The sequence below is a fragment of the Mytilus edulis genome, chromosome 3 (genome assembly GCF_963676685.1).
Source record: "Mytilus edulis chromosome 3, xbMytEdul2.2, whole genome shotgun sequence".
Taxonomy (NCBI): domain Eukaryota; kingdom Metazoa; phylum Mollusca; class Bivalvia; order Mytilida; family Mytilidae; genus Mytilus; species Mytilus edulis.
In genome coordinates this window covers 54,254,664-54,279,576 of record NC_092346.1, presented here as the reverse complement: position 1 = coordinate 54,279,576, position 24,913 = coordinate 54,254,664, and the positions used below count along the sequence as shown (strand labels likewise).

The 24,913-nt window shown below is 32.2% G+C and overlaps 1 protein-coding gene across 4 annotated transcripts; it reads left to right on the top strand.

Annotated features, from left to right (window-relative positions):
* Positions 1 to 4,705: 4,705 nt before the first annotated feature.
* LOC139516858 (uncharacterized) lies at positions 4,706 to 16,737 on the top strand. 4 transcript variants are annotated; one of them, XM_071307219.1, is made up of 4 exons: positions 4,706 to 4,908; positions 12,365 to 13,088; positions 13,285 to 13,357; positions 13,797 to 16,737. In XM_071307219.1, the coding sequence occupies exons 2-4, from the start codon at positions 12,501 to 12,503 to the stop codon at positions 14,213 to 14,215; spliced, it is 1,080 nt and encodes a 359-aa protein (XP_071163320.1). In that variant the 5' UTR covers positions 4,706 to 4,908; positions 12,365 to 12,500; the 3' UTR covers positions 14,216 to 16,737. The 4 variants fall into 4 exon arrangements, with proteins under 4 accessions (XP_071163320.1, XP_071163319.1, XP_071163318.1 ...); XM_071307218.1 differs by lacking the exon at positions 4,706 to 4,908 and adding an exon at positions 9,319 to 10,028; XM_071307217.1 differs by lacking the exon at positions 4,706 to 4,908 and adding an exon at positions 10,498 to 10,572.
* Positions 16,738 to 24,913: the final 8,176 nt, after the last annotated feature.

Here is a 24,913-nt window from a genome sequence, read left to right as displayed (position 1 = left end):
AAAGACCCATTTTCAGGATGAAGATAAGTATTAGATCCATCATTAAAAATGCATAATCCTTCTTAAGAGAAAAAGTCCTCAATAATCTTACCTTTGGCATTACGAGACTTTCTATCCCATAATGGATTGTGGGCATTGAAGTCGCCCATAAGTATAAATGGTGTTGGTAATTGATCAGTGAGATTTTTGAGTTTTGAATTGAATTGGGTGGAATATATATCGAACATTGTGTAATTGTTTTATCTAATGATATACGAATTGCAACTGCCTGCAGATCCGTGTAGAGTTGGACTGTGCTATGAATGACGTTGTCCTTCACAAAAATGGATGATCCACCTGCAGCACGTTCATCTACCTTAGAAAATGTGTTATACATATTGTATCCTTTTAAAGATACATTGTCACTTTCTTTTAGATGAGTTTCTTGAGAAAAAATGCAATAGGTAAAAATGACTGAACTAGAAGTGTTAACTCGAGAAGATTTATTTTAAGACCTCGGCAATTCCATTGGATGATATTAGTCATTATTTGATAATAGAAGGGAAAATGCTGTCGAGTTTGCCAGCATTCTTATTTCGCTTACCCTTAGATTGTGATCTTTAGGGTGGCGGAACACTTTCGATTTCCTTTTCAGTTTCGTTGATAAGTGCTGAAAATTTGTTGTTTGAGGAGAGTCGTCGATCTCCAGGACCACACGCAGCTGGTTTTACTCCGCCTCGACCCCTACCCCGCGACCTCGAATCAGAAGACCTCTGAGAGGATGTAAAAAAACTATTTGAAGGACAGGGGCATGTGGTTAACCTCTATAGACTAATGCAATGTAAATGTGTGTCCTTATATATCATATCATACCATTGTTTTCAAGCATCAAATTTAACAATCAATCTGATTTACAGGAAATACCTTGGGTACCAATTATCCTCGATTTTCTCCAGAAAACAAATTCTGCTAAAGTTATTTTTTAAACTTTGACACTTAGAAAAATAGAAAATAATCTTTACTTTATGCCCATTACAAAGTAAATACTGCATTAAACAAATTTGAATTCTGGTAGCCATTTTTTAATCAGTGTAAACATGAACCTTGACGAGGGATTTGGTCGAGACGACGAATTTGGTGTCATTAAACACACTAACTAAACTTAACATTCCTATCGTTAATTATCCATTTTTAGATGGTGACGTTCCCTTGTCACCATCTTATGGTGTATTTATATCTCAACTTAAACGTTTTGTTCGTGTAACAACGTATTAGATTTTTATCAAGAGAAATGTATGTATTACTGAAAAATTATTACACTAGGGTTTTTCGATATCACAAACTAGTCAAAATATTTACTAAATTTTATCATCGGTACAAGGACATCAATCGTAAATATAACTCAACATGCAGACATCTTTTAAAAACGTTCAGGTATTTCACATCCAATTTTTATGGTAATATTCTTTACAAAGCACAAAAATGTCAGTATTCACCTCAAAAGCTAACAAAACCTTTAAACAGACTTATTTTAAGAAGGGATATAGATACGATACTGTTGTCAGGTCATTAAAGATTGCATATTTTGGCTTTAATATTGATTCACTTATAGAGTCTTTGCATCGGAATTAAACACATGTATTCTAAAACCAGTTGTTGGCATGACACGGATTATGTTCTTTTCATACATTTTATGATAGTGTAATTATAAACCCCTAACGAAAGGGATTGTGCTTGATATTCATATGATGAAGACATTATCTTTCAATCAGTTTAATAGAGGTCTGGAGCTGACATGCCAGTAACTGCTAGTAGTCCTTTGTTAATTTATGTATTATTGTATTTTGTTTAGTTTCTTTTGTTACCTATTCTGACATCGGACTCACAATTCTCTTCCACTGAGTTTTACTGTGCGTATTGGTGTGTGTTTGTTTTTTCTACATTGGCCAGAGGTATAGGGGGAGGGTTGAGATCTCAAAAACATGTTTAACCCCGCCGCTTTGTTTGTGCCTATCCCAAATCAGGAGCATCTGGCCTTTGTTAGTCTTGTATGATTTTTAATTTTTGTTTCTTGTGTATAATTCGGGGTTTAGTATGACGTCCATTTTCACTGAACTAGTATACATATTTGTTTAAGGCCAGCTGAAGCACTCCTCCGGGTGCGGGAGTTTCGCGCTGCATTGAAGACCCATTGGTGGGCTTCGGCTGTTGTCTGCTTTATGGTCGGGCTGTTGTCTCTTTGACACATTCCTCATTTCCATTTTCAATTTTATTAACATAATGGCACAGCGGCCCGTGATAACTGAATTTATTTATGTACAGGACTTAAATTCTACGAACTCATATGACGTACGAAAACATGATCTGACGATAAAGCCTGTCAGGTTCTTCACGGAGTCTCTTGTTGTGATATTCCCAGGGAATTTCAAACCAGTGTAAACATGCATGACCTGACTTTGTTTGAATATCAATTATATGATATTTGTTTTATTCATTTCAAAAGTATAAATAACTCTAAATACTAAGGATTTTCTTATCCCAGGCATAGATAACCTGAGTCGTATTTAGCACAACTTTTTGGAATTTTGGATCACCAATGCTCTTCAACTTTATACTTGTTTAGATTTCTTACTATTTTGATCTAAGCGTCAATGATGATTTTAATGTAAACGAAACGCACGTCCGGCGTATTAAATTATAAGCCTCTTAATTTTGATAACAATTAGCATGTCGAAATGTACTATAGTATTGTTTATTTGTGTATTTCTCTGTCCTGAATGTTCTTGCATTTATTTTTACTGTAGTCCTGTCATGTAATGTTGTCGTTTTAGTGTTATATTTTACATTGTCAGACAAGTGCGAGGATTTGGCTAGCCACAAAAGCAGGTACAACCCACAATTTTTTTCTTAAAATGTCCTGCACCAAGTCAGAAAAATGGCAGTTGTTATCTCATAGTTCGTTTCTGTGTGTGTTGCTTTGCCGTTTGTTTTGTTTTATTGCACTTCAGTATTTCTGTCCTTTTGTTGTTTTCTTCTTATAGTTGATGTGTTTTCATCGGTTTTAGTTTGTAACCGAGTTATGTTTTCTTTCAATCGATTTATGACTTTCGAACCGCCGTATTCTACTGTAGAATTAATTTGAAGAAAAGTGTACTTTAACGCATTTCTTCTTCCTTAGTTTTCAATCTTATCATCTCATTTTAATTTTTTCGACTATTTGTTCCACTAAGAAATTATAATAATGTGATGTTAAAAAGTTTCCAACTCCCTCAGTTAGAGTTGACTTTTGTAAAATTTAGCTATTCTTTAAGATTATTTTTGGTTATAAAAAAAAAAAGTTTCTTCGTTTTTATACATCTATGACTTTTAATGTTTCGGTACGCTCATTCATAGTAAAGACTGTTCGGATGCACGAAATTTGTTAAGTATTATGTTCAATGATAATTGTTTCATCGCCTATACCAAATGCCTTTTGTGTACATAAATGTTAATGTAGTTAAGGAAAGTAAAACAACAACTTTATATGGGGAAATCCTCAAAAGTACTTGAATTAATCGGTTTATTTCAATATAATAAATTGATATGGTTGATATGCAAATTTAATACAGTTATTACTTTTAATTATAATTCATGTCACGTTGTACACTTGGTCATGTTATTTACGCGTAAAGTTCTTTAAGTAATTTTAGGTTTCTTCAGTTAATATGTTTATTTGCACTTAAGTGACATTCTTTTTATAGCATGCAGATCTATTTTTGAATTATTTTAGTTTTCTTATTCTTAAAAAAAATTGAAAAATTTCATATTTTGAGGCTCAAAAAGGTCGTTCTTGTTTACAAAAAAAAAATAGAATCTTGGCATTGTGTTTGTTTTTAATGTTTGATTAATTGTTGTTTTGAGTAAATACATCTTTTAGACGAAATCTAACATATCTAAATCAGTGCCAATATAATTTGCACTCTGATAATAATAATGATTTCACTTCCTTTAAACCCATCCCTTACTTTACCAGGTAACTTCATTTTATCAATTTCTTATTCCACCTCAACATTTCCAAAGAATGTTTAAATATAGCCTTACCCTAACTAAAAATCCGACTGATAAAAATATAATTGTGAGATTGTACAAAAATACACAAGGTTAAACCATATCAATATAAAACATGTAATATGAACTCATTGTACCTTGAAGTGCATGATTTAAAACGTTTTTAAATTGAAACGAATTAAATTATATTTAAGCTCTTTTAAGTTTAATATGCATTAAAATCATGTGAATTTTAAGCCTGGACATTGCTCAAAATTAGGTTTCTTTCGCTTTGATAATAGATGCATTTGCTTTGCCACCGATATTAATGTTGAATGATATGGTTTTATATTAGCAAGTTTAGTTCTTTCAACTTGCTTGCAGTACAATGAAGCATTTTTGTCATTGCTTGAATATCTTGTTCCACTACATTTCATTACACAACCGGATCATTCCTTGTCTGTTCTGTAAATTAAAAAAAATACAATCGACAATATCATCTTGTACTCAATCTGTTATTTAATCAATAACAAACAACTGTTAGATGGAATCGTTGGAATGAAAAACACCAATTGGTCATACTGGTTTTTTGCATCTTGTTGTACATGTTATTGCTTCTTCAACATATGACCTATCAAATACTTGACGACTTTATTTACTTTCATTTCCACAATCAACACGGATGTTAATTAATATATATATAATTTCATATTTTTATTAAAAGAATGTTAGGTAATGAAAATTTACATGAAACGTACGCCTCGGGTTAAATGACTTTTGGAAAAAAATTAATAAAGACAACAATGGACAATATGTTAACAATACTTTCGAAAGAATCCTACTTTTCAACATTAGCATCATCGAAAAGAATGATACTTGCATATGTTTTTTAATGTCATAGATGTAAGTAATTCATTATTATATTTGTATCCTGAAGATATTTATAACTTTACTTTTATGTAGCAGTGTCGAATTTTTTCTTCATTTCTATATTTTTTTTTTGAAAGTTTACTGATCAAGTGAGAGATTGAAAAAATGACGTTTCCAGTCTTATGCATGCATTTACTCATGAACCGTTTATATAAACCAAAGCTTTTCAAAATTGAATATCTTGTTACTAATGTTTCACTTTTATCGATCAGGGGTTATGGTTCTTGAAAGATTAAAAAAAAATGAGTTACGGTTTTTGAAAGATTATCACAATTAAAATTCAGAGCTTAAATGTTGTGTCTATACTTGCTCAACTGTTCAGGGTTTGACCTTCGCAGGAAAATCCGGTTTGCTGTCTCTCTGAGGGCCTCTTGTTAGTTCTTATTTCAAACAGTGTATTCATAACATTTAAATTCTATATCATACTTAATTTGTTCATCTAGACACACATGGAATAGTGACATGGTACTGTTGAAAGTACGTTATTTGTAGGAACAGCATGTGTGCTGGCCTTTAACATTAGAACCACATTCCGTCGCTGTACTGATTTTCTGTTTTTAAAGGGCCTTAAAAAAGTTTTAAACAAGGAAACTGCATCTGCTGTTGAAAGGTCACTTTCGTTTCTTTTATAAGTTTAATTTCATTCATTTGTTCAACTACCGATATTTCTTCTTCAGACATAATACACGTGTCTCTTCTTTAGTCAATCGTGAGATTCGATGTATATAGTTAATATATCTAATTCTGATAACATGGATAAAGAACTGTACAAACTAAAAATTCATGTCACGAGATACCCATGTGTACTTTAATAAGTTATTTACACTTGTATTTTTTCTAATGATATTTCTAGTTTGCACCTAATTGACATGCTTAGTATGGCATGCAGATCTATTTTTACATTATTGTTATGTTCTTGTTCTTGATAAAATTGAAAACATTCGTATTTTAGGCAATAAAGGGTCGCTTTATAGTAAGAGAATATAGTGTATCTCAGAATAGTTTGTGTTTTTATTGTTTAAATTCTCTTTTATTTGAGTACATAAATTTCTCTTCAATATTTCTACATCAACGTGACAATATATTGTGCCCGCTAACTAATTCAATCATTTATTTTCACTAAGTATATCTCTAACTTTACCAGGTAATCTAAGTTTATCACTTTCTTATACCACTTCAACATTTGAACCCAAGAACGTTTAAAATAGCATTTTACTTATTGGAAATTCGACTGATAAGAATAATAATTGTGAACTCGCACGCAAATACACAAGCATATGAACTAATTATACCTTCATAAAGTGCATGACTCAAAATGTTTGAATTAAATTACATTTAAACTCCCTTTTTATATACACTAGGCATTTTTGGGGCCCTTCATAGCTTGGAATTCGTTGTTAGCCAAGATATATAATGGTTTACTTTGAAAAATTGTGACTTAGATGGAGAGTTGTCTCAACATTTCTTATTGAAATTCTGTTTATTGAGAATTATCCTGGACAGTGCTGCTGCACATGATCATTTTTCTCTCGCTTTTTTAATAGATACAGGTACTCATGATAACCCACACCGATATGAGTTTGGAACGGCAAGGTTTCATACAAGCAGGTTTAGTTCTTTCAAATTTCTCGTAGTAGCTGGAATCGAGGGTTGGCATAATATTTAATACTCATTAGTATTATTGCAATATAGATATAAGACAATGTGGTATTACTGTCAACTCTCCATCCAAGTCACAATTTGTTAGCATTCTTAGCTATCTTTTTGTGTTTGCTGATCATGTGTACTGGAACTATATCGTTAATTTGGTAAGAGTTTTTTTTTCTATACGGTTTTTCTGTATCTGTAATAATTGTTTATCAACTAAATGTCGAGGAGAAATTCCTAGATAAACAAAATTGACCAGCTGTTTATTATGAACAATGGTTAAAAATTAAATGTTACATTTGATATAAAGGTGAAATTATGATCTGTAAGAAAAACGAAATACAAATAGAATGAAATTCAAAACAGTGTGGCTGTGGCCATTGATTGACACATTAAATTCATCCATTGACTGGGACAATTTACGTGAACGTTTGTCTGTAACGACCACTGTTCACGACGTACCTACGATAGACATTTAAACTGTGGGGTCACCAAAGGTTTCTTAACGCCTTTAATTATAAAATAATTCGAAAAATTAACCAGGAATATTAACCTTTATGTTTTGATTTATATAATTGATATAAATCAAAACATCGTGTTATTTCTGATTAATTTTTCGAATTACTTTATTAAGGTGTTGAGAAACTTTGGTGACCCCATAGTTTAAGTGTCTTTAAAAAGTACATAGTGAGCAGTGGTCGTTACATACAAACGTTCACCTAAATTTTCCCAGTCAATGGATGAATTTAATGTAACAATCAATGGCCACAGCCACACTGTTTTGAATTTCATTCTATAGTAAATAAATATAGATGACCGGATGCTTATCCTTCAGATAGGGATTGGTTTTTTTCAAAAAGACAAGAATTTTGAAGCTGATATTACACTAGTATATTTACCAGCTCAATGCAAAAATTTTAAAATGTGGACTAGCAAGTAACAACCCCTTGCAGTAGATTAGTTTCCCTTAAAGAGTTTTGCAGCTGTTCGTTTTAATGTTCAAACATATGCTGACGCGGTCAAACGATTGTCCTTACGCAATTGCCCATGACCTTCGACCTTGAGGTCATTTCAGAAGTCCCACGTCATGCTTATTATACCCCATTCTTGTACGACGCAAATTTGAACTACTTTCTTGAGCATTAAATCTTTAGCTAAATCGCCTTGGAGAATTATGCGTCTTATAGAAATATGTACCTCCTCGGTAGAAACTTTAAAGATTTGCACCTTTAATTCAATTATACCCCACGCAATGTATAATGTTTTTGACCCTTCCGTCTGTCTGTCTGTCTGTCCATCGGTCCGTCAGTCCTGTTTCTTGTCATCGCAACTCCTCTCAAACCACACAACAGAATTTCATGAAGTCTTTTTAGATAAGGACATACTATGTAGATGTGCATATCGACACTGGGAAATAACATTTCAATTTTTTTTCAAGGAGTTACGCCCCTTTGAACTTATTTGCTTCAATATATCACTGCAACCGTTTGTCATCGCAACTCCTCTGAAACCACACAACAGAATTTCATGAAGCCTTTTTAGATAATAAGGACATACTATGTAGATGTGTATATCGACAGGAAATTACAATTCATTTTTTTTTACAAGGAGTTATGCTACTTTGAACTTATTTGCTTCAATATACTACTGCAACAGTTTGTAATCGCAACTCTTCTGAAACCAGACAATAGAATTTCATGAAGCCTTTTTAGATAATAAGGACATACTATGTAGATGTGCATATCGACAGGAAATTACGATTCAATTTTTTTCTATGAGTTACGCCCCTTTGAACTTATTGGCTTCAATATACTACTGTAATAGTTTGTCATCGCAACTCTTCTGAAACCACACAACAGAATGTAGACACAAAGGTGTCAGTATTCACCTCAGAAACTTACAAAACCTTTGAATAGACTTATTAAGAAGGGATATTATTACGATACTGTTGTCAAGTCATTAAAGATTGCATATTTTGGCGTTAATATTGAGTCACTGATAAGGTCTTTGCATCGGAACTAAACACATTTATTCTAAAAACAGTTGTTGGCATGACACGGGTTATGTTCTTCTCATATATGTTATGATGGTATGATACTAAACCCCTAACGGGAAGGATTGTGCCTGATGTTCATATGATGAAATCATAATCTTTCAGTCAGTTTAATTGAAGTCTGGAGCTGGCATGTCAGTTAACTGCTAGTAGTCTGTTGTTATTTATGTATTATTGTCATTTTGTTTATTTTCTTTGGTTACATCTTCTGACATCAGACTCGGATTTCTCTTGAACTGAATTTTAATTTGCGTATTGTTATGCGTTTACTTTACTACATTGGTTAGAGGTATAGGGGGAGGGTTGAGATCTCACAAACATGTTTAACCCCGCCGCATTTTTGCGCCTGTCCCAAGTCAGGAGCCTCTGGCCTTTGTTAGTCTTGTATTATTTTAATTTTAGTTTCTTGTGTACAATTTGGAAATTAGTATGGCGTTCATTATCACTTGACTAGTATATAGTTGTTTAGGGGCCAGCTGAAGGACGCCTCCGGGTGCGGGAATTTCTCGCTACATTGAAGACCTGTTGGTGACCCTCTGCTGTTGTTTTTTATTTGGTCGGGTTGTTGTCTCTTTGACACATTCCCCATTTCCATTCTCAATTTTATTGCATATCGTCCCGAAATCATGATTCAATTTTTTTTCTTTAACAATTTGTTTTTCTGACAGTTATTTTATTTCGCCAGTGACAAATTGGGTACGTGGGGTATGTGAGCGCGCTCACCGTGCTAAGGTTCTTTAATATGGATATATAATAATTAATTTGTCTAAATCAATGCGGGAATAATTTTTAAAATTGAGAGATAAGATAATTCAAATGATTTGATCAGATCTTACATTTTGAAGGTCAAATATTTTAATCAAATTTTTCAAAAGTACAAGTCAAAATACTTGATATTTTGAGAAAATTTGAGAAAATCTAAAAAATCTTATGGACAATGCAATCCTCTGTTATATGGTTGTCTAAAAATATCCTACAAAATAAAATAGCTGTAACTCAAAAACTGTAGAGGGAGATAGCCCCCCCCCCCTTTTTTTGTTTACCTCTTAGACAATTTCAGCTTCGTGGAAAGTTTTTGATTGATGCCGTGGTATATTGACTATAATTTACGGTTCATTACATTACATCGATTCTGTAAACCATCAAAGTTATTCATTAGGCAATATAACTTCTAGTACATATCACGTTTCGTTATTTTAAGTAACAAAGAAATAGGACCAGGAAGATGATTGTTTCTTTTTATAGAAACATAATAGGAATTGAAAATTTGCAGAATACTAACTATTGGATATAAGAAAAATAGGGTACCGGTTTTTCAACCTATTCAATATCAGCATCACCGAACTATAGATAAGAATGCAACGTGCACAATATACTATATGCTATTATAGATGTAAGTAATCAATTATATTATATATTTATAAATTTGATCTAGCACTGTAGAAAAATATGTAATTTCACAAAGAAAGATCATAGCTTTTAAAGCCTTTTTTTAATGAAACATTTGTTTGAATATCTGCCGAAAGGGATGTAGTTATTGTAAAAGCGAAATAGTAGTTTAAAAGTTAAAAGTCTCCTAAAATTGTTTACGTTTTGTCTCGGACATGGCATTGAATTTAATTAGAACGAAATAAAATATATGATTAAATTCGGTATTAAAGGATTGTGTTAGGTTCTTTTTATATCATCTTAGCCAAAATCGAAGACAGGTGTTTTTATAGTAGCTGTATATTTATTATCAAATATGATATATCTAAACATGCCTTGCTATAAATGATATATAAATCGACTATTAATAGGATTTCCCAGGTAAAAATTCCCAAGTAAAAAAACCTGTGATCTTGTCCTATCATTAGCTGAAATGAAAATGAAAAAAATTCCCAACTGTCAAATGATCGCTATTCTACCTCTAATTACTGTAAGATGAACTTGTATTGGTAAGTTGAATTGATCAATTATTTTGGGGAAAATTATGTCATAACCGAAACAGTTAAAGCAACTTGCCTAATTTCTAACTATTCTGTAATTCTGTTATAAGTTTATTTTAAGATTGATTTAAAAAAAAACACAGAACAATTCTTATATGTTAGTTAACCTAGAATGTGTAGTTTTCAGCATGTGTCATTGAGAGCTTGAGGGCCATCAGTGAAGAAGAAGTGCTCTGAAATATGTGCTGAAACCAAAACTTGTTCTTGTCATTACTTGCACATTTATTTCGGGATAATTTAACGAATGTTTCAAATGAATGTTAATTACATAAGAGTTAGGTAGCCCTGATCCATATCCACGTAAAATACAAATACCTTTGTTGGGTTTTATTTTTTGGCATCTCAATTGTTTGCATTCAAGTTAGCGGTTCATGTTTACTTGTAACACTAGCTTAACGTGTAAAGGGGATTACCGTCTTATATTTTTAGAATTAAGTCAACCAATTGTTGGTAATTCTTGAGGAACTATTGCGTATGCTTTGTATAAATTTACGAGGTTCAATAGATTTGTACACAAGATACAGGACTACTCTTGTCTTAAAGAACTCAAAGTATTTTTCTTTTAATTTTTAAAAAAAACTTTTTTAACTTTAAATCACATGAAGAAGGTTCAGTTTTATCTTCACTTATATCTAGTAGAGTATTCGTTTTCGTGTAACTATATGAAGTATGTTTCAATTTAAATTCTATTGATTCAATTCTATATTTAAAGCTAAAAAATAATGATGGAGCTGATTGAAAGGTAGTTCATGTACAGGGGCAAACATTGCACGTGTATCATGACGAGACTATGATGTAAAAAAGGGAATAACATATCATATGTAATCTGCTTCATACTAGACCGACATAACCGGATTGTTAGCAGGCTAGTTCACAACCGTAAACAGTACGCAGGGAGACGTGTCGCAATACCTAGTCATATTATTATATATGCAAGACGACAGTCTTTATTTTTTTTAATTTCTAGGTGTTCCGTACTTGGTAGATAATAATTTTCAAGTCTTTGGTTTTGGTTCAGCCAGGGATCAAACCCTCAAACTTTAGACATGTTCATAAAGTAGTGTGCATACGTAGCAATTTGTAATAGATCTATACTGAATCAGGTTAATCAATTATAGTAATAGCGACTTTTAAATCAAATTTTTTGATGAGGTTGATTAACAGTTATTGCAAGAGAGAATACAAAATACAGTATCTCTAACTTCATTTTGATTTTCGAATCGGACAGTATGAGAAATTGAATAATTCAAAGCTATTGCTGAAGTTTTTACAAAATAAAAATATTTATAAGCTATAACTAAAATACCCGGCTCTAACATGACTGCGAATATCTGTCAAACGTCAAATAATTTCTATGAATATTCTCACTGATAACTTCATATTAAGTAATCAAGGAAAGTTGTTGATAAGCACGAATTTACAGAGAAATGGGCAATATTTAATATAGTGTGTGTTAGAATACTTTTCTTTTCGTGATTAAGCTATACGATCGTTTAATTCTTTCCTATGTATATGCGTTTACGTTTTAAAGGGGAAAATCACAGCGATTACATTTACCGACAGCTTTTCGCCATATAAACATACCATTATGATATATAGATTCAAATAAAATGTACAATATATAAAAAAAAAAAGTATAATGTATACTTCATACAAGAATTTCTTTTAATATAGAATATGATAATTTTAATTTATATTTTTCGTATTACTAACTTAAAATAATTTATTGTTTTGGTTTCAGACTCATTTTGTCGCTTTTATTATTAATTCAAAACGATGGATCTTCCTATACCATGTCGTACTACCCAATTGCCAAGAAACTGTAGCAATTAGCGTTCACCTATTACCGTAAACCTTGGACCTTTACTAAAAAAATAATGAAAGAAATGGATATCAAACTAACACCTCAACTCAGTACTAATGATTTCAATGAAATACCCGAATCTGATTCGAAATTGCCTCAAATTTTCCTAAATAGAAGCAGTAGTAACGAAGATGACATGCAACAAGAAGAAGAAATTTCAAGCGGATACAACTCAAATTTAACTCTAGATGAGCAGCAAGAAACACAAGATTCGCTTCTTACTAATAATAAGGACTTCAGCAGAAGTATAGAAAGTGGAACTAGGATATCCGATGGCGATAGTGCAATAAGTTTAACAATTGAGACCATTACTGAAGATCAAAATCAAATACCTATAACTCAGGATACGTTGTTAGAACAGAACAATGGTACTGATAACAATATCAAACATTCATTATCAATTCAAAAGACAAGGCGCTGTTTATTACTGTCCATGACTTTTAATGTTTTGTTCATCGTGTCCATTGTTGTCTGCAGTTTATTCTTTAAAACAGACAATACAGAAAAATCTTCACCACCATCCTTATGTGTTCTAGAAAGTCACAAAACCCCATTGTGTTCAAATTCTTCATCAGCATATCTTCAGTATTTAGTTCACGTCGTAAGTAACTTTTAACATTATTAAAACTTTTATCATGAGGTATTAAAATTACATAAAAGCGGAAGATCTGAAAAACATGAGGCACCAAATTTGTTAAATGTAATTTCATTGTATGAACATTTCGTTGTGTGTCTCTCTATTATATTGATGTTAATTTCGAATCCTCTGATTTAACGCGTGATATTTTCATTATTAGATGCAAATTAGAGACAATCAAAGTCTACACTCAGGAGCTGCACAGACCTACATTTCATTTCATAGCAATAAAGGTAAGTTGATATTTCGTTGATATTCTATTCATTTTTATGTAATTGTTCCATTTCAATATCTCGAATGTATAACTGATAACGCTAATGTTTATTCTCGCATACAACCTTCAGCGTCGGATTTTAGAAGAAATAATAGAATATACATAAATTTTAAAAAGAGCACAAATGTAGATTTATGTCCCTTAATGATAATTCAGAAATTATGAAAAAAAGATAAATGTTTATGTATACTTTAAGGCCCTTTATAGCTTGCTGTTCGGTGTTAGCCTATGCTACGTGTTGAAAACTGTACTTTGACCTATGATTGTTTACTCTTACAAATTGTGAAATTGATGAGCGAGTTGTTTCATTGGCACTCATACAACATCTACGAAATCTGTTTAAATAGCAGGAAATTCGTATATTTTAATTTCTTTTTTCCATTATGGTTTCATTACAGGTGATGGTAAAAAGGACATTATTCCGAGCGCTTTGATGACAAGTACAAAATCAGCACACCGTCTTGAAACAAGAAAAGAAGTTTTGTTATTTAAAAACAACAAAATAATTATCCGAAAATCAAGCACATACTTTGTATCCGTCCAGTTGCTGTTCAAACGAGAGTCCAGGTTGAATCACACTATTCAAGCCAATGTCGAAGTCAAACTAATAAAGAAAACCCGTCTAGAATTTGACAATATTACCCTTTTGACAAAAACACTACCAATTTGCAACGGTAGTCAAACTCTTCAAACCGTTCGAATAGTAGAAACTTTTAAACTGAAGGAAGATGATGAAATCAGCATATTGGTGTCGAAACCTGATTTGGTATACAAATGTCCTACTTGTAATATGGTAACAGTAATTGAAATCAAATAAAAAGTGGTACAAAGTGGAAAACTGAACTTTTAAAAATCATATGAAGCATGCATTTGCTTGGGAACATGATATGCATTTTTTTTAATTTTTTTTTATCGTTTGTTAAAATGAGCTTTCAAAATGTATTTGTTGCCATATTTCTAGTCAAAAAGAATGTGTTAACTTTTAGTGTACTTGATATACCAAGATATTGAATTTTTGCATTTATTATTTTATTGTTTTATACTTATATGTTTGTTTGGCTCAATTAGATTGAACTAGTATTCAAATATGCCTTTTTATAGAAACAATCGTTATAAAAACAATAATATTTGTATTCTGATAGAAGAACTATTCATATATGATTTACATTGGTGTTCAATCACAGAAACATCAGCTACTGATTTCACAAAAAAAAAACGTTAGAGAAAAAATTCCTGTAAGTCAGTATAGCTTAACAATTAATTTTTATCATATATAAAGAGTTTTTGTGAAAAGAGGCACTGGAAATGCACAATTTGTAAATAAGCCTTCTTCGATGGCAGCTTTTATATCTATAAATGGCAGTTTTTATCTATTGTTAATGTTATGTTAGTTTTTAGTGTATTTGTAGTGTATTCATTGCTCAATTTGTTGAACAAATTTTTTTTTTTTGTTTCCTTCAAAAGGTTGTTGGAAATTAAATATTGGAAATATTATGTACAACTGTTACGATGAGTACATTCGATTGGTCGCAAAAGTAGTTAAACATTACTCATATGTTATTACCATTGTAAAACTACATGCAGTATTTTTAAATGTCCAAAAAAGAAGTGAATCATAGGAAATATTCCTTTTAAATTATGTAACTTTTCAAGGTATCATGACATCATACTGATATTTTAAGTCCTAAAGTGTATTTGAGGATAAGAAAAGAATTGAATGATCCAATATCAAAAGGTGATATCTTCCTAGTTGACGACATTCATATGAAACAGAAATAATTATTTTCGTGTGAACCAATATAATTGCAAAGATTAAATTAGGTACAATGCATTCTTCTTGTTATCTGCTAGTGAATAGCTATACAGTTACGCTTTATCAATTTGAAATAAGATACATTAATAAAAGTTTATATCTTTATTTTATGACTGAATGACAAATCAATGATCCGTCCTATCAATTAAATCCATGGGCCATGTCAACGAAAAATGTCCTAAAATTTTAAAGGTTGATCTTATATAGGAAGTGTCTGCAACATGTATATAAAGGCTACGACAGTTCTTATTACGGTTGTCCTATGACAATCATAATAAAAATATGTAGAGAAGTATTATTGTTATTACTGAATTTTATACTTTATGTTGTAATATATGTATATAGTGTATCCTTATTATTATATTCTACTTGCCAAATTGAATAAGCATAGGGAATTTAATTCAACAAGCTATCAAATGTGAAGACGAGTAATAAAATATTAAAGGAAAAACATGAGATAGTACATTTATCTACACAAAGGTAAAATCTTCTGGTCGTTTTTCGTGGTTTTAATATTCTTAAGGAAACTTCCTACTAGTAAAATTGTCCGAAAACGGCATTAGCTGTTCTGTTTAAACCGTATTATATAAAAATATGGAGATGTTGTATCTTTGCCAATGAAATACGCAGTCATGCAGCTTTCAACAATGAGAAAAACCCATACCAAACAGAACGCTTTACAAGGCTCAGATATGAAAAAATATGATACCATTCAAATGAGAAAACTAACGGCTTGGTTAAGAACAACATGATTTACAGAAAAACAAGTATGACAGACATGAACCAACGACAACCTCTACATGAACCCTTCTGGCTTCTGTCTTAGAACAGGCACATTAAGGATGGGGGGGGGGGGGGGTTAAACATTTATGTGAGCACTCAACAACTTCCATCAACAGGGACACTGGAGTCCGTATAACTTTACAATCAATTTTTATCGTAGGAGTTTTTGTGAAAAAAGGCACTGTAACTGCACAATCAGTGAATAATCAAGCCTTCTTTGATGGAAGCTTGTATTTTTATAAATTTCAATTGTTGATGATGATGATGTTATGTTTTTTTTATTTGTATTTAGTGTATTCATTGCTCAGTTTATTGAACCAAAAAAAAATTGTTGAAAATTATGTGTTTGAAATTTTCTATTTTTAATTTGTATCACGGTTTGTCTTTAAAAATACTAAGTAATTTTTATAATTTAAAAAAAGATGTTAATCATAGGAAATATTCCTTGTGAAGTTTTGTACATTTTCAAAGTATCATGACACCATACTGCTATTTTTAAGTCCAAAATGTATTTGAGGATAAGAAAAGAGTTATTCAAGTTTCAATATCAAAGGTCATCACTTCCTAGTTGACGTCATGAAACCGAAAAATATCTTTCATATGGACCAACAGGATAGCAGAGATTTAAATTTTGCAGAAAGAATAGTTATGTTCGTTATGTTATCTGCTAGTGAATAGCTATACAGTTACGCTTTATAAATTTGAAAATAAGATTCATTATTAAAACAAGCTTTGTATCTTTTTATTATGACTTAGTCTAATGACCAAAACAATTATCCGTCCTGTCAATTAAATCCAGATGCCATGTCAACGAAAGTATCCCAGAATATGTCCTAAGATACGTATTCGTTCATTATTTAGGGTGGTCTTATGTAGATCTTGTCCGGGACATGTCTTAGAATGTAATGCAAAGCTATTTTGGAACAGTACTAATAACGAGTGTCCTATCACCATCATAACATATTTATTTAATCAATAAAAATATGTAGAGAAGTTTTTATGACTGAATTTTATTCTTTTATATATTGTAATATATGTATCTAATGCAGGACATTATTATAAACTAGTCTTTAGCCTAGATGTGTTATCTTGTTGAAATAAAGAACATTATTGGAAAAAATATATTCAATCTGCTACTGAAGCCTCTATTGTGAAGATAAAGAAGGATCTCCCCCCCCCCCCCCCCGAGAGATGGATTTGTCATTTTTTTTTCTAACGATATCTATTTATATATGCAAACCTTACTCACATGATAGAAACATTACAACTGGACCTTTACGCCAATTTGATGTGATTCATAAGTGTTTCTCGTTTCTCGTTTTTTATATAGATAAGACTGTTGGTTTTCCCGTTTGAACAGTTTTACAATAGTAATTGTTGGTGCCTTTTACAGCTTGCTTTTTGGTGTGAGCCGACGCTCTGTGTTGAAGATCGTACTTTTACATATAATGCGGTAGTCAGGCCTCTGCTGAAAAAGGCTGGTCTTGAACTAATTTACTCAAATTATAGACCAGTAAGCAACTTGTCTTTCCTGTCTAAGTTAATTGAAAAATGTGCGCTATATAGACTGAATGAACACGTGAAAGATCATGATCTCCTTCCTATAAACCAATCTGCGTATCGTCAATTCCATTCGTGCGAATCGGCCCTTCTACGACTCGTTAATGACATACTCGATGGGATGGAGCATCAAGAAGTCACCGCTATGATCGCCGTTGATTTAAGTGCAGCATTCGATACTGTAGATCATAGTATTTTGATAAAAGTACTCGAATATCAGTACGGTGTAAATGGAACCGCACTTAAATGGATCGATTCCTATTTGAGACCTCGAAGCTGTCGTGTAAATGTCAGCTCTACAACATCATCAGAGCGACAACTCGAATGTAGCGTACCACAGGGAAGTTGCTTAGGTCCCTGGCTTTTTTTAGTCTACGCCGGAACTCTATTCGACATTATTCCACCATCTATTACTGTGTACGGATTTGCCGACGACCATACTGCTAATAAACATTTCGTGCCAACATTAACGAATGAGATGGATGCAATTCGTGACTTACAGGACTGCGCTGTTCATATAAACACCTGGATGAACAGTAACAAACTAAAAATGAACAATGCGAAAACAGAGTTTATTCTCTTTGGCAGTCGACGCCAACTCTCTAAATGTCAGACAAAAGACATAATCATTTGTGGAGATGTTATAAAATCAAAAACATGTATACGTACTTAGGAGCTTTTCTGGATGAGACTCTAAACTTCAAAGACCATATTACTTAAAAATGTAAAACAGCAATGATGAACCATTACAAAATAAAGTGCATAAGATCCTATCTATCGAAAGAAGCAACTGAAACTTTGGTCTTATCTTTGGTTATATCACATTTAGATTATTGCAATGTTATACTTTTTGGAATTTCACAAACTGATTTATATAAATTGCAACGTGTACAGAATATGTGTGCCAAACTTGTGTTAAACCGTTCTAAGTATGATAGTGCCAAGCAGGCATTGTTTGACTTACACTGGCTTCCTATCAAAGGCAGAATTACATTCAAAATCTTAACATATATGTACAACTGTCATGTAGGTAATGCACCGTCATATTTGATCAATTTGTTAAATCCTCAAGTGTCGAAACGTTCATTAAGGTCGTCAGAGTCATCTATTGGTTGTTATGCAGTCCCATATAACAAAAAGAAAACTTTTTCAGATAGAAGCTTTAGTACTATTGGGCCAAAATTGTGGAATGAACTAGGTACAAATGTAAAAAACTCTGAATCTTTGGATACTTTCAAATGTCGGTTGAAAACATTGTATTTCGAAAATTATTTTGAACTTTTCTGACTTTTTTCTTGTGTATCACAGTTATATTTTCAATTTTTGGTATAGTACATACATATTGTATTTTTGTATTTTATATGTCATTTATGTACAACGCCATTGAATACATATTGTATATGTAGAAATAGGCGTTTAATTAAGTTTTCATGTTTCATGTTTCATGTTTCATGGTTTACTTAAAATGGTTTACTTTTATAAATTTTGATTTGGATGAAGAGTTGTATCATTATCACTCAAACCAAATCTTCTTATATCTTAGTCTTGTTAATCTATTACAATGAAAAAGTAAATACCAAAAATACCGAACTCCAAGGAAAATTCCTGAGAAAAAATGTGACAATAATTTTCAACTTTGCTGTTCATTTTTAAACGTTTGTAAGTGTTCGGTAAACAGGAGGTTGCTGATTGATGAATCTTAAAACGCATCATATGATAAAACTGACTTTGTACTTGTTTTGGCTTTCAAACTTTTTTCATCTGAGCGTAATTGGTTGGTCTTGTGTGGATGAAACGCGCGTCTGGCGTATTAAATTTTACACTTGGTACCTTTTGTCTATTATTCGTGTGTTTCTCTGTCCTATATGTTCTCCCATTTATTTGTATTGTAGTCCTGTCATGTATTGTTGTCATTTTAATGTTATATTTAAAATTGCCATAAAAGAGGGAGGTTTGACATGCTATAAAACCAGGTTCAACCCACCATTTATTTTCTTAAAATGTCCTGTACCAAGTCAGGAAAATGGCCATTGCTATATCATAGTTCGTTTCTGTTTGTGTTACATTTTAATGTTGCGTTTCTGTTGTGTCGTAGTTCTCCTCTTATATTTGATGTGTTTCCCTCAGTTTTAGTTTGTAACCCAGATTTTTTGTTTTTTTCCTCAATTGATTTATGAAATTCGCACAGCGGAATACTACTGTTGCCTTTATTTATATAAACCTTGAAACCAAATTTCAGAAATCCTTAGAGTGACTTTTAATGGCGAAAACTTTTAAAATTGAACAAAAGGAAAACGTTGTAAAAAGTAAAATCCCAATATACTGTACTTCTAATTTTTATTAGATAACATTTTTGTTCGCTTTGGGGATTCCGTGTATCGTAAGATTATCGGAATTCCAATGGGGACTAACTGTACACCACTTATTAAGGACCTGTTTTTGTATTGTTATGAGTTACAATTTATGACAAAAATAAGCAAAGACCCATCGAAACAACATCTGATAAACAAATTTAATAATACTTTTAGATATTTGGATGATAATTTGGCTCTCAATAATGACGACTTCAGTATGTATATTAATGAAATTTATCCTGTTGAACTTACTTTAAATAAAGCTAATTCTAACAATGACCACTGCCCTTTTCTCGATCTTGATATCTATATCACTAATGGAAAGCTGAATACTAAAATTTATGATAAAAGGGATGATTTTTCATTTCCTATCGTTAATTATCCGTTTTTAGATGGTGACGTTCCCTTGTCACCATCTTGCGGTGTTTATATATCTCAACTTGTACGATTCGCTCGTGTATGTAACAATGTTTTAGATTTTAACGAGAGAAATTTATGTATTACTGAAAAATTATTACACCTGGGTTTTCGATATCACAAACTAGTCAAAACATTTACTAAATTTTATCATCGGTATAAAGACATCATTCGTAAATATAGCTCAACATGCAGACTTCTAATACGTTCAGGTATTTCACATCCAATTTTTTATGGTAATATTCTTTATAAAGCACAAAGGTGTCAGTATTCACCTCAGAAACTTACAAAACCTTTGAATAGACTTATTAAGAAGGGATATAATTACGATACTGTTGTCAAGTCATTAAAGATTACATATTTTGGCGTCAATATTGAGTCACTGATAAGGTCTTTGCATCGGAACTAAACACATTTATTCTAAAAACAGTTGTTGGCATGACACGGGTTATGTTCTTCTCATGTATGTTATGATGGTATGATACTAAACCCCTAACGGGAAGGATTGTGCCTGATGTTCATATGATGAAATCATAATCTTTCAGTCAGTTTAGTTGAAGTCTGGAGCTGGCATGTCAGTTAACTGCTAGTAGTCTGTTGTTATTTATGTATTATTGTCATTTTGTTTATTTTCTTTGGTAACATCTTCTGACATCAGACTCGGATTTCTTGAACTGAATTTTTATTGTTATGTGTTTACTTTACTACATTGGTTAGAGGTATAGGGGGAGGGTTGAGATCTCACAAACATGTTTAACCCCGCCGCATTTTTGCGCCTGTCCCAAGTCAGGAGCCTCTCGCCTTTGTTAGTCTTGTATTATTTTAATTTTAGTTTCTTGTGTACAATTTGGAAATTAGTATGGCGTTCATTATCACTGGACTAGTATATATTTGTTTAGGGGCCAGCTGAAGGACGCCTCCGGGTGCGGGAATTTCTCGCTACATTGAAGACCTGTTGGTGACCCTCTGCTGTTGTTTTTTATTTGGGCGGGTTGTTGTCTCTTTGACACATTCCCCATTTCCATTCTCAATTTTATTCATCTTCGCTAGCCAAGGGTTACGATCCACTCCCGCTCTCTTCACCCTTGGCAGATTGAGCCAACATTTGTGATATCAATGTTGCGCCATCTATCGGAAGATTAAAGTCACGCCCATTCCGAATACATTATTCTTGACCAATGGTAGCACTTGCATTCTTCAATTTGGAGGTAAAAACACGGTACCGTCTAGATTCTACACACTTGGTAAAGCCGGAAACGAAAATATACATCAACATTCACGCATTTGTGCATGAAACATACACAGGAACTTCTATTAGTTGATTAAAAACATTCAAGTTGTCACTAAATATAGTCGTATGTTTAGTGATGTAAAGACTTGTTGCAAAATAAACACGTGGCAATTGTTGAAAAACACTTTCTACATTTACACGTGATCATGTTATAGGCGCTTTTTGATTGGATGCAGCGAGTTTCTACTGCAACCAATAAAAATCCTTACCTTATGTCTCCGAAATATTATCTCAATCCGCCAAGGGTGAAGGTGAAGAGAGAGGGGGTGGATCGTAACCCTTGTCTAGCGAAGATGACTGTTCTTCGAGGAAAACTCAAAACGGGAAGTCCCTAATCAAATAGCAAAATCAAAAGCTCAAACACGTCAAACGCATGGATAATAAATATCTGTAATAACGTTTTATAAACAACAGCTTGAATTTGTTGTCCATTAGAAATGATTTTGTATCATTTCACGTAGTTGATTTAAAGTTTTATCAATAATTGTGAGCGTTACTGAATATAAAACCTATAATTTAAAACATATCGTATACATTTGTGATGTTTTGTCATGATTTCGACATTTTGAATCTCCATCAAACAATGCCACCAAAGTAACGAAAAAGATCAAAATTGAGAAATAAATAAGTTTAAAGTTTACAATTATTTATAAAATTTTGATCTTTTTAAATACTTACTAGTATCTCGATAAAACATTGCCTCAACTTTGTGTGATATAAAGAAGACATTGTTTCAATGTCCAACTGATGGTAGTCTTCGGATAAAAGAAACTTATATGAATTCTAATATTTTATAAAACTTTGATTTTTTTTTTTTAAATATTCAAACTTTGCATCGAATCTCGATAAACAAATCCTAAGATTAACGACCAAAATTGTCCGTAATTAAAAGAAATTTTACGATATCGAAGCAGAGTTTTTCGTAGAAGACAAGTATGATTTTACAAACAGTTAATACATTTGTATTATACTTGGACAAGTGTACGTAGTTTTCATAATTGAATGTTTCAAAATAAAGAAAGTCTTCAAATTATATTTTGTTTTAAAGAGGCTCGCGGGTACAGAAATTTCAGCGAAAAATTAAACATTTGTTTTTTTTAACAATGTTTGTTTATTACACTATTTGTTATTACTTTATGATATGGTACAAAACTAAACCCAAAACATCAATTCGGTTTTGCCCCAGATGACTTTTGAAATGTTTATATCATTGAAAAAGCTCCAAATTATATCCCTTTGGTGCAAAAATGCCTTTTTTGGCATTAAAAATGAAATATCTTTTTTTAACTCATCGGTGACCTATATTTTTATTATTGTTTTCAAATAGTCTGTACATAAACTAAATAATGGTAAAATTTAAGCGATTTCTGTAATTTCGTTCTTTTTTTATTTCAATGTTACCTCTATTTCGCCTATTAGTTCAACAGAAAAAAAGGACATTAACAAAAATGTATGCTTCTTTCTGAGGCAGATTGTGAGCTTAAATGAACGGTGACCCCATTTTTCTATTAAGTATCTGATAAAGTTCATTTATAAAAAAATGAAGCGAAATTCTATATTAAAAAAAATGATTTATACCCGCAAGGCCCCTTTAAAAGCGCAAAAAAGGAGTAGGTCCAGTTAGACCCCTTTTTGGCCCCAAAATTTAGCAGTTTAACAAAATTGTTAGAATGTAAACTTTTAGCTATTTATTGGAAAGTAGAATACTTCTTTTACAAACATTTTGGTTATTTTTGACACTACAATGCACATATATCGGGTACTAGCATCATTAAAAGAGGGACTAAAGCAAATCCTGCTCCACATGTGGCACCCGTCGTGTTGCTTATGTGATAACAAATCCAGTAAATATTCTAATTCGGTAGGTCACATTCATGAAAGGGAAGGGGATCGTAGTTACGACGTAAGGAACATATCCGATATCATTGTAAAACGGTTATTCCATAACGGTCAACCAAATCGTGATGGCGTTCGTAAAATGTACGAAGGGATGATTTCAACTTCACCATTTAGAACTCTTGGTTTAATATCTCCCTTGTGAGCAGCAACTCTCTATCAAGAAAATCATGATAGGAAATGCAAGCACGGAAACATCGTATCAATTGGGAGATATATACCCCATATGCAGGTGCTGCTGGAGTGTTGCTACTTAGAAATGGAAAGTTCACAATTGGAAAGCTGAAATCATCTCTTTTATAGTAAAGTTTTGTTTTCAACCGACCCTCATTGTCAGTTTCTAGATGAAAGTCAAGATATGAGGCCGACTTAACTGTATCTGTAGTATCCTTTATCTCAAGTTCGATGGGATAGATGCGTTCCACATAGTCACCAAATTTTGAATTATTTAGTGAAAGAACATCATATATATAGCGGAAAGAAGAGTTAAAGGATACCGCTAACTTCTTAACTTTCTTCCTGCATGAAGTCAGCCTCATAATAATAAAGAAACAAGTCGGCAAGTAGAGGGGCACAATTTTTTTTCCCATTGGAATGCCGACAGTCTGTTAAAAAACACGCCCTCCGAACGTAACAAATATGTTGTCAATCAAGAAATCAAGCATCTTGATAATATCAGTTTCAAAGAATTTTTTGTTTGAATCAAAGTGATCCTTTACAAAGTAGGATTTATTTCTCCCTAAGACTAGATACTTATATCTACGTTGGCCATTCTTTTTTATGAAGCAAAGCAATACCAACTCTTTCAATTTGTCTTTTAGTTTGGAATGTGGAAAACTTGTGTAAAGAGTAGAAAAGTCAAATGTTTTGATACTATTACAATATGAAAGAGAGTTAGATTGTATGTACTCTAAAAGATCTTTGGAATGTTTAAGTATCCTTATCTGATTCACGCAACCTCTAGAAAAGGCAGTTTCACAATAACTTTGGAGCCCATCTTTGATTGCTGATAAAATAGATGTTAATAATTTAGAAAGAAGTTTCGTGGAGCACTTATAAGACCCAACAATATACCGTTGTTTGTAAGGACACTTATGTAGTTTAGGTATCCAATACAGTGATGGAAGATACAGTTCTTAATCTTTGGTTGAAATTCCAAAGGAACATAGAACAGACCTATGATTATCAAGGATTTCCTCTTTGGTAACTGTCGTGAGAGTATATGTTGAGTTTCAAAGTGAATTGTCAATACATAATTCGTTTATCAAGCAGTTAATGTAATGAGTTTTACACACAGAAACGATGGTGTTTGGGGCTTTATCTGCGGGAACAACAACATATTTGTCATGAAGGTAGGATAAGTGTTTTGCAACATTTGGGTTTTTAAAGATCGACGTAGCA

Coding starts and splice junctions, on each gene's coding strand:
- LOC139516858 (XM_071307219.1), top strand. CDS start 12,501: ATGAAAGAAATGGATATCAAACTAACACCTCAACTCAGTACTAATGAT. Junction 13,089..13,284: donor TTCAGTATTTAGTTCACGTC/GTAAGTAACTTT, acceptor TTTCATTATTAG/ATGCAAATTAGAGACAATCA. Junction 13,358..13,796: donor TTCATTTCATAGCAATAAAG/GTAAGTTGATAT, acceptor GTTTCATTACAG/GTGATGGTAAAAAGGACATT.